Source organism: Anoplopoma fimbria, chromosome 1, assembly GCF_027596085.1.
Source record: "Anoplopoma fimbria isolate UVic2021 breed Golden Eagle Sablefish chromosome 1, Afim_UVic_2022, whole genome shotgun sequence".
Taxonomy (NCBI): domain Eukaryota; kingdom Metazoa; phylum Chordata; class Actinopteri; order Perciformes; family Anoplopomatidae; genus Anoplopoma; species Anoplopoma fimbria.
The window spans coordinates 18,805,558-18,816,819 of NC_072449.1; the positions used below are offsets into that span (position 1 = coordinate 18,805,558).

At 38.7% G+C, this 11,262-nt stretch overlaps 1 protein-coding gene across 2 annotated transcripts in view; it reads left to right on the top strand.

Moving 5' to 3' along the window:
• Positions 1-5,208, top strand: part of sik2b (salt-inducible kinase 2b) — a 47,255-nt gene extending 42,047 nt beyond the window's left edge. Inside the window, exon 15 of one of the 2 annotated variants that reach the window (XM_054597174.1) lies at positions 624-5,208. In XM_054597174.1, coding sequence (XP_054453149.1) covers positions 624-1,278 — 655 coding nt within the window. In that variant the 3' untranslated portion in view covers positions 1,279-5,208. The remainder of the gene's footprint in view (positions 1-623) is intronic. The other variant, XM_054597182.1, reaches the window with a different exon arrangement.
• Positions 5,209-11,262: the final 6,054 nt, after the last annotated feature.

The following is an 11,262-nucleotide window of genomic DNA, read 5'->3' on the forward strand; positions in this document are numbered from 1 at the left end:
TTTCCTTTTCAGTACTTTTCTCTTTTGTTCATTTAGCTGTGGTGACGTTTCACTGCTGAAAGATTGTATTCAGAGCAAAAATGCATTTGCTTTAATTCAAATAAATCCAATTAAAAACAGTTGGTTATAGATTGCACTCCACTGACAGAGCTGAACTTTTTTAAACGCCCAGGAATGCAACTACAGTAGGTGTCAGATCAAAGCTTGTTGGCACTTCCTTGTTTGCTTTATTTCTCTTTACTTGCCCTATTGGGTAATTGGTAGCAGCAGTCAACGCTTTCACATTGATCATAGCAACATGTCAATTTAAGATTTGTTATTTCTGTACAGCTGCGTCAATCTCATCCATGCTTTTCACCATTTCTATGTTGCTATTTTTCTTGGATGTAGCGTTGTGGCAAGCTAGCTATGTAGGAACATGGTATCCCCAGTCTTAATGCCATCTACTAAGCTCTGATTGGTTGACTGTTTCTCCAACTGTCAATGCGCAAAACAGGCATATTGCTATTGCTGAACAAATTGACAGCGATCATACCGGACAGAAAGTACCATGTTTGAATCTGTCATTTTTGCAAGCTTTTTCTTAGTCCTTGTGTTGATTTAATGTGTTGTTTTGATCTAAGTGGGATCTACTGCGCTCCCCACAGACTGAACCAGAAGAGGATGTACCTGCAGCAGTCGCAAGGCATGGGGCTGCCGGTCTACTTCAACCAGATGCAAATAGCTGAAGGATCCTACCCGACAGGAGGACCTGCTCTGGACCCGGCGGTGTCTCAAAGTTCCCCCCAGGGTCCCTCCATGTCAGCTGCCCACCAGCCTCAGCCCCAGCAGCAGGGCAGTCCTCAGGCCTCGCCTCCCTTCAGCCACCCCCATAACCTGAGCCCCTTTATGGAACCTGGCGAGGGCCTAGTTTATGATCCCTACATGAGCCACCACCACTACACCCAACACCTGCCTCCTGGATCTCACCTCCACCACCAGCTCCACCAATCCATGCCTCATGAAGCCTCTGTAAGCAGCCTGGGCTTCAGCTACCCTGCAGGCTGTGAGCAGCAGGCCTTGGGGCTTCCCTATGAGGGTCTTCACCCAGAGCAGTATGAGTTCCCACTGGACCCCACCCTGTTGCCCCTGCCTGCTCCAGGAGAGGCTGTGGCTGGGATTTTGGCTGGTCCGGGCCAGTCAGACGGCCTGGGCCTGCCTGAGCTGCAGGGCTCTCTCCTGGACAGCGAGATGATGGAGACCGTGGACTCCCAGCATGGCTTTGTAATGGTCAACTAAAGCCAGCTGAAGGGGTTAATAGAAAGCAGTATTAAGCAATGAGAACCTAAGCATCACTAAGGGCAGAGAGAATGGAGATATAAGTGGAGGCCACAAGCGTAGCAACAGGGAAGGAAAAGTGTTAATTTCTCTACGACTAATACAAACTTTATTTCTTAGTTGTGATGAACCTCAGACAACCTTTCCACTGCGATCCTCCCTTATCCAACTTCCCTTTCTCCTTCTTATCCTCTGTTCTTGTTCTCATCAGCTCTGTGAGGCAGGAACAGGTCCGATATGTGGCTCAATGTGCGCTTCGCCGTACTAACTTGGCGAGGCTGCTGTTGTCATGGACGTTGTGACACCTGTGAAGATTGGGCCGTACAGCCCGGGGAGGTGCTGCCAGAGTGCAGCATTTCACCTAGAAAGGGTTTGGAAGTGAACTTATTTAGGACTAACTGTCAGGCAACCATAAGGAAAATGGCTGGCAGTGTTTTTTTTTTGTATTTAAAATAGGACACCATCAACATCAATAGACTGGTTCTCAAAACACTTCTGTGGATTTTCTTTTATTATTTCAGTAGATTAAAAAACAACAGAAAAATGGCCCTCATTTATCATGGTACCATGGATATCACCGCAAATTCAAGTGTTAAAAGTATTTTTTGTCCATTTTATAGAAATGATGTTACAAACTAATGTGGTGGCAAATGCTAATGTCATGGCCATATTTATGAGTGCACTGGTTTCAACACAAACATAGACAGAACAACAGGTAACTTTAGTTTGTCATTTGCCTTAATAAATATGCTAAACATGCAGAATAAAGCACCAGATTGGGGAGTTATGCACCATTTGTTAAGCATGTGCTTTTAACAGTGCTAAACTCTATCCAAGCAATTTTTGTAGTTAATTGATGATTGAAAATAATAAATTCAACATAACTCTGTAGCTGCAGGCTTTTGTGTGGGCCACCTGACATAAATAATATTTTTTGTTTTCTTTGTAAATTGTAACTACTGATCCTGATTTATTTCTTACACTACTGAACTGCTTTTTTCCAACTTTACATCCAATTGCACACACTTGCCAGGTGGCAAGTGGCCACACTTCTATTTAACAGTTGAATTGTGGGTCATACGTTTGCCTGATAAATGAGGGCTGATGTAATTAACGTGTGTTTGGTTAAGAAGTTGTGGTGTTTTAGACAGTCAATATTATTCTATTTTTGTGGCAATACTGAAGCAATATTAATCCTTAATGTTGAGGGGTTATGGATGGAAGCCTCACCTGTACAGCCAACTCTGATTGGTTCCCGGGGATCTGCATCGTCAGCAGTGACATCACTTGGGCTGATGATGTAACCAGGACATAATCTCCCCCTCACTCGCCCTGGAAGTGCAGGGACAAGCCTGGAAACAGAGAGTGAGTGTGATAATGTTTGTTTGCACAACTCGTACTGCAACTTTTCATCCTCCATGACATCATTTGTTGGACAAAGACAAAACACTGTATTGACGTCTCCATTCAAAATAACACAAACTGTGCTTTCCCCCTCAGTGCACAGTCGTAGCTTTTAGAATAATTCTGGTTTACATCCTCGATGCTCCAGTCATGCCTCTGTGTTGTGTTAATGATGAATCATGTTTATGATAGTGGAGTGACCCCTTAAAGATTCCTGCATTAGACTTCATGAAAGAATGTTTTTTCTCTCTGACATTGTGGCGGCTGTGAGACAAAGACCAACAGAACATCAGTCACCTGACACTGGATTTTGACTAAATGCTCACCACTGCTCCTTGACTCTTTTTTTTTTTTTACAGCACTTAAACTGTGTTCAAACTACTTGAAGCGCACAGATGTATTCTCTCTGACAGATGATGATGATTTAAAAAGGAAAAAAAGTTCTTTCCATTGGAATAACAGGACAGCGAACGTCAGAATGTTACGACGGGATTATTGGAATGTGACCATCTGCCAAACTGCCTGACCTTCAGTGATCTTGGGTTAAACTCTACAAGTGTTTTTGTCTGATTAGCCTTCAAAACAAGACCATCTCTCTCTGTCTGTAGATTGGACTGAACAGATCATTTAGAGTTCACAATCAGACTCTAAAGTACAGATGTGGTTTCACTAGAAGGCTTTAGAGTTGCAGTTAACGGTCTTAAAATGATGGCTGGAAAATGTGGACCAACTGTTGTTGCAGTCCTGTGCAAGACTTAAAGGAAAAATCCACCCTAAAATGTTTTTAACACGATCTCACAACAGATTGAGCCTGCAACTAATGATCAGATTATATGCTGATTTATTTATTTCATTAATCATGTATTTGTTTGGTCTTTAAAGTGTCAGAAAAATGTGAAAAACGACCATAACAATGTCTCAGGGCCCACGTTGACATATTCTGTTTGGTCTGACCAACAGTCCAAAATCATTTTTAGGCTTATTTGGGAAATTTTTAAAAATGACGTTAACAAAATGTTGATTATCAAATCAAATTGCTGAAGATTTTAAGTATACTTGCGTCAGCTCTACAACAGAACAATTTTTCAGTCTTCAGTTTATAATCTAATTATCATTTTTAGTATAATTGATCAATATGACATCACATCAGATATTTCTCGCATATAACACATCTATCAAGGAAACACCAAGTTTTGATCTCAGGATCCGAGAGTAAATGCTTAGTAACTCACCTTTTAGCTCTGACATTGAACAGTCAAAAGGACAGAGATACTAATAATTCAACAACAATGTCCTTGATGGACCAGAGTGCACCGCAGCCACAAGACATGTTGCTAAACAGGTCCTGTGGCTGCATTAATAGTTCCACCCTTAGATTTATAAATGCTGGATATGTTTATATGGTCATACACCCACATTTTTTTGACAGGAATGAGCTCACACCCAGTATGTGGGGCATGTTGAAAATGTCCTTTAGAAAGAGAAGGAGCTCAAGTATGAGTTAGAGGCGGGTTCAACATGAAATGATAATTTTGAAATTTGAAATTTGAAATTGTCAATACATGATAGTATAAGAGTGTCACAGGTTGGATTTTGCCTTTAAGTGAATATCTTGATTGATTTTTGCTTTCATTTTGTCAATGGTCAGGCTAGGACAGCTACAGGATGATCTGTGGAGGTTGATTACTGGAGCACTTTGACAACAAGGGGAAGAAGAGATGTAGCGAGAGAGGAGGAGGTGGGAAAAGGTTTGTATCGCTCTGCTGTTTCTTGGCAGATGAAACAAACCGAAATCTGTAGGAAACACCTTTCTCCTCTCTCTTCCCCACCAATAATGGACGCAAAACAAATTTCTTTCAAAGAAAGACCAGACACAGTTATACTTTAGCTTATTGTTGATTTTAATCCAAGAAAGAGAAACACATGTCAGTTTACGACGGGTGTTCTTTGTACAAATTAGTGGTGTAGTGAATCTTCGGTGCACCGAGGTGAATTTTGTGTTGAACGTGTAAAAGTGTTCAGTGTGCCTTTTTACTTTTCCGTATTTTCAATCTAAATTAAGATTTTGAATAGCACTATTATTTCTGGTTGAACCCTTCTATGATTTTTTTTTTTTTCTGATTTCTTTTTTTTTCCCAGAAAATAAGTAGAGCCGGGTTTTACAAAGGTACAAAACCAAAGTCCCTCAGAAGTTTCCCTGTACAACCCACCGTGTGGAGTTTTGGAGCTTCTTTGTCAGCTTCTCTACCATGCTTTTTCTTGTTGGTCAATCAGTGTATGCCATTTAAAAGTATTATAGCAATATTTCTCTAGTTGAAGACTAAAGTCATGACGATTCTAGTGGATGTTTCCAAGTATCATAATTTCACCTCCTGCTGATAAAACAAAACATCAATCTATCAATAGAAATCCAGTTTTATATTTACCTTCATTGATGTTGACCACACATAAGCTAACTTGCTGTTGAGATTAAAAAAGATTTATTGAACATAAAAATATTTTGCAGGTGTGTGTTTTCTTTTGTGTCTCGTCAAGTCACATTAGTTGTCAGTGTGTTGTGACAATACTTAAAAATCATGCTTTTGTGTTCATAGGGTTATTGAAACATGGTTACAGAGCTGACGCTTAAGTATTTTCTACCACACTCACTCTGCTATCTTCTCCACATAATCCAATTGTCCTGCAACTACAAACAGCAGCCGTCTGATAGCGCCCCAGGGTTGCATGGTGTAGGCGTTGGTTAATGACCTGGAAAAATGAATCGCACCAAGTGCCTCATATAAACTGTTGAGTCATAACTGAACCTGAAGTCATTTCAACCAGAACGAAAAGCTCCCGAGGCGGTCAATCAAGCAGGAGCTCAAGGACTGGTTCTGTTGCATCGTTCAAAGACTATGATTTTCAAACTAAAAATTTTGTTGACAAGGTTTATGCTGTCACAAATGTGTTACATATTTCCTGTCTGACTATAGAGGAGTTGACAGTTGTGTAGTTCTCCACTCAATACAAAATATTAAGCTGTCAAGAGGAAGTGATTAAAAGATAATGTGTTAAACTGTCAGCAAAATAAAGCGTACCTGGACAGAATTAACCCAAGGCAGTGAAATCTACCCAACCCTAAAGTATAATATGCCTTAAAAAGTTGAATGAAAATGTCTTAGTATAGTATGACAAAATCAATGAAATGTGATAGTAAATTACACTATATAAAATGTCATTGTATAGTATGACATACAAACCATTAAATAAAATACTATATTATACCACAAAAAACATTAAAATTCATAGCATAGTATGCCTTAAAAATGTCATAGTTTTGTATGCCATAAAATAATTTAAAGTATCCAACTAAATTGTGCAGTATGACATCAATAGCATGCCATAAAAAGTCACAAAAATGACATAGTATGGTATGCCGTAAAAAATATTAGTCATAAAAAAAGATTAAAAATGAAATAGTTTAGAATACCATAAAACTGCCATATTATAGTATGCCATAAAAAACATTTAAAATGTCAAGAATAGTTTGCCATTAAAAAAGTCATTTCATAGTATAGTTTGCTATAAAACAAAACAAAAAAATGTCACAGTATAGTATGTTATAAAAATTATTTAGAGATGTCATTATGTAGTATGCGATGAAAATTATCAAAATATTGTCAATAGTATATTACGCATGAAAAAACAAACTAATAAACTGAAAAGATCCACTCAGTAGAGTAGAGCTCTCCATCCAGGTGTGTCTTTAACAACCACTGCTGTATTGTGTGATTGAATTAATGCAACCCACAACTGTCTAGTCTTCTGTCTAGATTGCAAGTGCATCAGATGGGTTTTTCATTTGCATGTCGCACACAACAGATACATTTCATTCAATCAAACAAAGGTAAACTCACCAAGCTGTCTGGTCACAGTCACAGTCACACACACAACCAATTGCATGATCTTCCCAGTATAGAATGCACATAAAATATATTTGTGTAGTATGCCTTAAAGACATTTTTTAAATATCATAGTACTTTCTTTTGTACACCCAGATGTGATCTTTTGTACCCTCTTTTTACAAGCAGGATGAGGGACTGAATAATTCATCCCCACTGATAGCCCTGACCGGTGGTTAAGATCAATGATCTGATCACCATTTAGTTCATCTCCATGGCAATCGCCTGTCAATATTTATCAAACAACAAGAAACTCAAATACCTTTTTCCGGTAGTAAAGTGCGGGTAAAAGGGGGCCTCTGCCTAGCCGATCTCTGATTGGTTGACCTCAGTTTCACATCTGCGAAAAAGACTGCAGACTGAAAATACATCCAGAGCAAAATATGCTACTAGAAAGGCACTTTGCAATGCTGTTTGAGAGCATAGGTTTGTCCCTGTTGTGTGGAAAGGATCATGTAGAGAGAACATGTCAATCCAATCAGCCCCCTCAGACAGAGAACCGCTAATCCCACTAATACACCACCAGAGGTAGGTGAGGAGAGGAGAGGTCAGTCTGTTCATAGAAACCAGGGTCTCACTTCTATTCTTTGAATCAGACGATTTTACAACACACTGTTTGGTACTGCTGATCCAAACTGATCTTTCTGAATGGGTCACTAATACTGACCAGATTTCTCGACGTAGCCTCACATTTTGCATGTGTTGCCTTCAATGCAAAGTTAATTTGATTCTGTGAAAAGAGCTACAATACAGACGGCTAATATAGGATCCACCTATGAGCCTTCTCAACACCTCTTGCTCTGGTATGAGAGAAAAAAAACTCAGATAAAACTAGATAAAAGGGAAATGTTGACACACTTTCCTTCTATATTTGAAAAGTGCCACAGAGCAGCATATATCCCTCAAAGACAGCAGCATTTTCCGCTTAAATGTAGTTATTTATAGTATGTATTCAGTGCCATTGTCTGCCATGTAGACCTTCAGCTGGCTGTCTGTGACAGACTCTTGGGGGAAGAAAAGAAAGCTGATACGAGGACAGACAGTGGTAATCTTCTTTTTTTCAGTAAAATATCTCAATATCAGAGGCCTATTCACTCGTAAGGGGCAAAGTATTCTGTAATGACATCAATGGTTGCCATGACAACAAAAGGAGGGTGGATGACAACATCCTACTGCGTCTTTTTTAAAGCAGGAGATCACAGCCCTGTTCAGGATTAGAGCTGCACACAAAAATAAGTACATTTTTATTTTTTTAAATTAGCTTGGAGACAAATGCTCGAGCTCTGAATGCAGAGAGAAAATGTACTTTTTGTAACATTCTGTGATATTCACCATGCAATACACACCAAAGCCTCGTGCAGCATATGGGCTGACGTAAATGCTGTAGCTCTGCATGGCGTGTGTTTTGTCCCCCATTATTCAGCTTCAATCTTGTATCGCTGAGTTCACGCAGAATCCATGCTGGCCAGCAGATGGACAGAGTCTAAAATCCCAGTACAGATGACCCAGTAGTGCCTGGAAAAATCAGCTCCTGCAGGCTGTGGGCTGGATGTTACAGCCAAGCCAAGACTCACACACTTGAGTGAACCTCATGTTTGCTCCGATTTTATCTGGAGAAATTTTGTATGGTTTATAAACCTTTGCTGCATCGCCCAAATATGAGCTAAAGTGACAAGGTGACTTAAAGAAAATGTGTGGGCCCAGACTGATGTTTGTCATTTGTCACCTTGAGAGCATCTGACCTCACTGTGTGTGTGTGTGTGTGTGTGTGTGTGTGTGTGTGTGTGTGTGTGTGTGTGTGTGTGTGTGTGTGTGTGTGTGTGTGTGTGTGTGTGTGCGTGTGCGTGTGCGTGTGCTGTGCAGTGTGGGGGCTTTGCTTGACTCCTTTCATTATAAATGACACAGTCCTGGGAGGCAGCTGCATTGACGTCAGGGCTCTCAGCGCTGTCAAGGGCTCTGGCTGCTGAAAATCCCCCCCAAATAACAGGATCTAAATAGAAAGAAATAGGTTGCTGCTGTTTCATTACTGCCTCGTGAACTTGAGTGGATTTAAGGGGGCCCTCGCCCTCAAGTAATCATGTTTTAATGAAGATTTTTGGCTGTAGAAAAAATGTAGTTCAAATCTTTGGCAGGTTACTCCTGAGTCTTGATCACCAGCTTAAAAAAAACGTATCTAATATGGCATACGTGAGGAAAAGGCAAAGTATTGTTTTGTAATCTCAAAGGATCAATAACAAGTTTCCTACTTCACATATTGCTATAGCTCTCAAGGTGGTCTCGCTGTAGCAGAATGTGCTGACACATAGCAGCTGTACAAACCTGTGCATTACAGTATTTGTGCATAATGTGCTCTGGCTATCAGGTATATACAGTCAAAGGGCTGGGTGGAGGATTGGGAGGGCACATGGCTCAGAGGAGGGGTGATGGGAGATTTGAGGAGATTAAAAAAGGAGAGATTCACATAAAGAGTCCTGCCATGTGATTTATTGCCCTAATCATATGTTGATTGCTCATTTGGAATTAACAGAACGATGTCTGGTGCATGTGGCCCAAATCAAAGAGCAGCTCAATTTGCTGATTTAATATTGCTTTAAGACCCTGAAAAATAAGATGTAAACTTGTTTTTCATACATTCAAACTACACATGGTTGAGAAAGACAAATATTATTTCTCAGCCCAGCCTGTATTTTGCTGTGTTACTCTCCCCGGCAGTAGTCAGGCTGGAAGCAGGTGTCAGCTGCAGATCCTGCCCTGCTCTGCATGGTTCCCTGTGGACAAAACAGCCCAAAGGACCGGCGCTTTCATCTCTACAGAAGCAGTCGACCAGGTTAGAGCTGACCAAACAAGAGACCAGAACATGTGAAATTAATCCCAGATTTTATGTTACAGGCTGGGAAGATAAACTGTGCGCTTAAAATTATATTGTTACAAAGCGGACAAAGAGTATTTAATATTCCTGGACTTCAGGCTTTATATCACAAAGTCACAGAGGATATAGTTAGGCCTTTCATGATAATAAACATTGATACGCGATTGTCCAACATGATGTAGTATGCCATAAAAATCATGCAAAATGTAATAGTACAGTATGACTAAAAAAACATTTAAAAAAAAAAAACAACCCACTAAATTTGCTGAAAGCAAATCACCAGAAACCCATCATCTCAATGATGAAGCCTGGTGGTGGCATCATCATGCTTTGGGGACACTTCTCTACAGCAGTCCCTAGTAATTCTTGTGAAGGTAGATGAGAAAATGAATGCAGTAAAGGACAGGGAAATGCTCGCGGAAACCCTGCTGTAGTCTGCAAGACAACTGTTGCTCAGGAAATGTATTCCCCAGCACGAAAATGAGCCCAAACATAAAGTGAGAGCTACATGGAAATGGCTTCAAACAACATTGTTAAATCTTAGATTAGTTTAGTCCGAGTCGAGACCTCAAGCAAATCGAGAACAGTTGGCAGAACTTAAAATGTGTTGTGCACTCTTGGTCACCGTGTAGCTTGACTAAACTTAAGCAGTTGCAAAAATAATGGTAATAATAATAATAATAATAATAATAATAATAATAATAATAATAATAACAATAATACCAAAGCAGCCCTTTGTCTTTAAATATTGAAGGAAAGGGGGTGAATATTTCTACAGTTATGAAGAAATAATAGTATAGTTTGCAATAAAAAAAAGTCATGAAAAAGTCATGAAAAGGTCATACTTAAGCATGCCCTAAAAATATATATGTATAGTATGCCAAAAAAAAGTAACGTTAAATCTTACTCAGATTTAGGTATGCTATAAAAAAGTTATGTCATAGTATAGTACATCATGGAAATGTAAAGGTATAGTATGTGATAAATAAGAAATAGAATTGTGTGTCATGAAAAATGTAATTTCATGAAAAGTCAAAACAAGTAATAGCATTTTTTTATCATAAAAAACAAAAAATGTCATAAAATAATGTCATAAAATAATGTCAAAAAAGGTTGTAGTAAGGTATGTCATCAAAGTCATAAAACGTCAGAGGATAGTATGTCTAAAGAGGTCATAGTTTATGTCAAAAAAGTGATAGTACAAAATGTTAAAAAAAAAGTCATAGTATAGTATGTGGAAAAAAAGTCATAGTATAGTATGTCGAATAAAAGTCATAGTACAGTATGTCGAAAAAAATTCATGGTATAGTATGTTGAAATAAATGTCATAGTATAGTATGTTGAAAAAAAGTCATTGTATAGTATGTTGAAAAAAAGTCATAGTATAGTATGTCGAAAAAAAGTTATAATATAGTATGTCGAAAAAAGTCATAGTATAATATGTTGAATAAAGTCATAGTATAGTATGTCAAAAAAAGGCATAGTATAGTACGTCGAAAAAAAGACCGTATAGTATGTTGAAAAAAAGTCAGTATATTATATCGAAAAAAAAGTCATAGTGTGTCGAAAAAAAGTCATAGTATAGTATATCGTATAAAAAAAGTCATAGTATGTATGTCGAAAAAAAGTCATAGTATAGTATCTCGAAAAAGTTAGTATAGTACGTCGAAAAAAAGTCATGATATAATATGTCGAAAAAAAATGAAGTCACAAAGTCTAATATAGTCATTT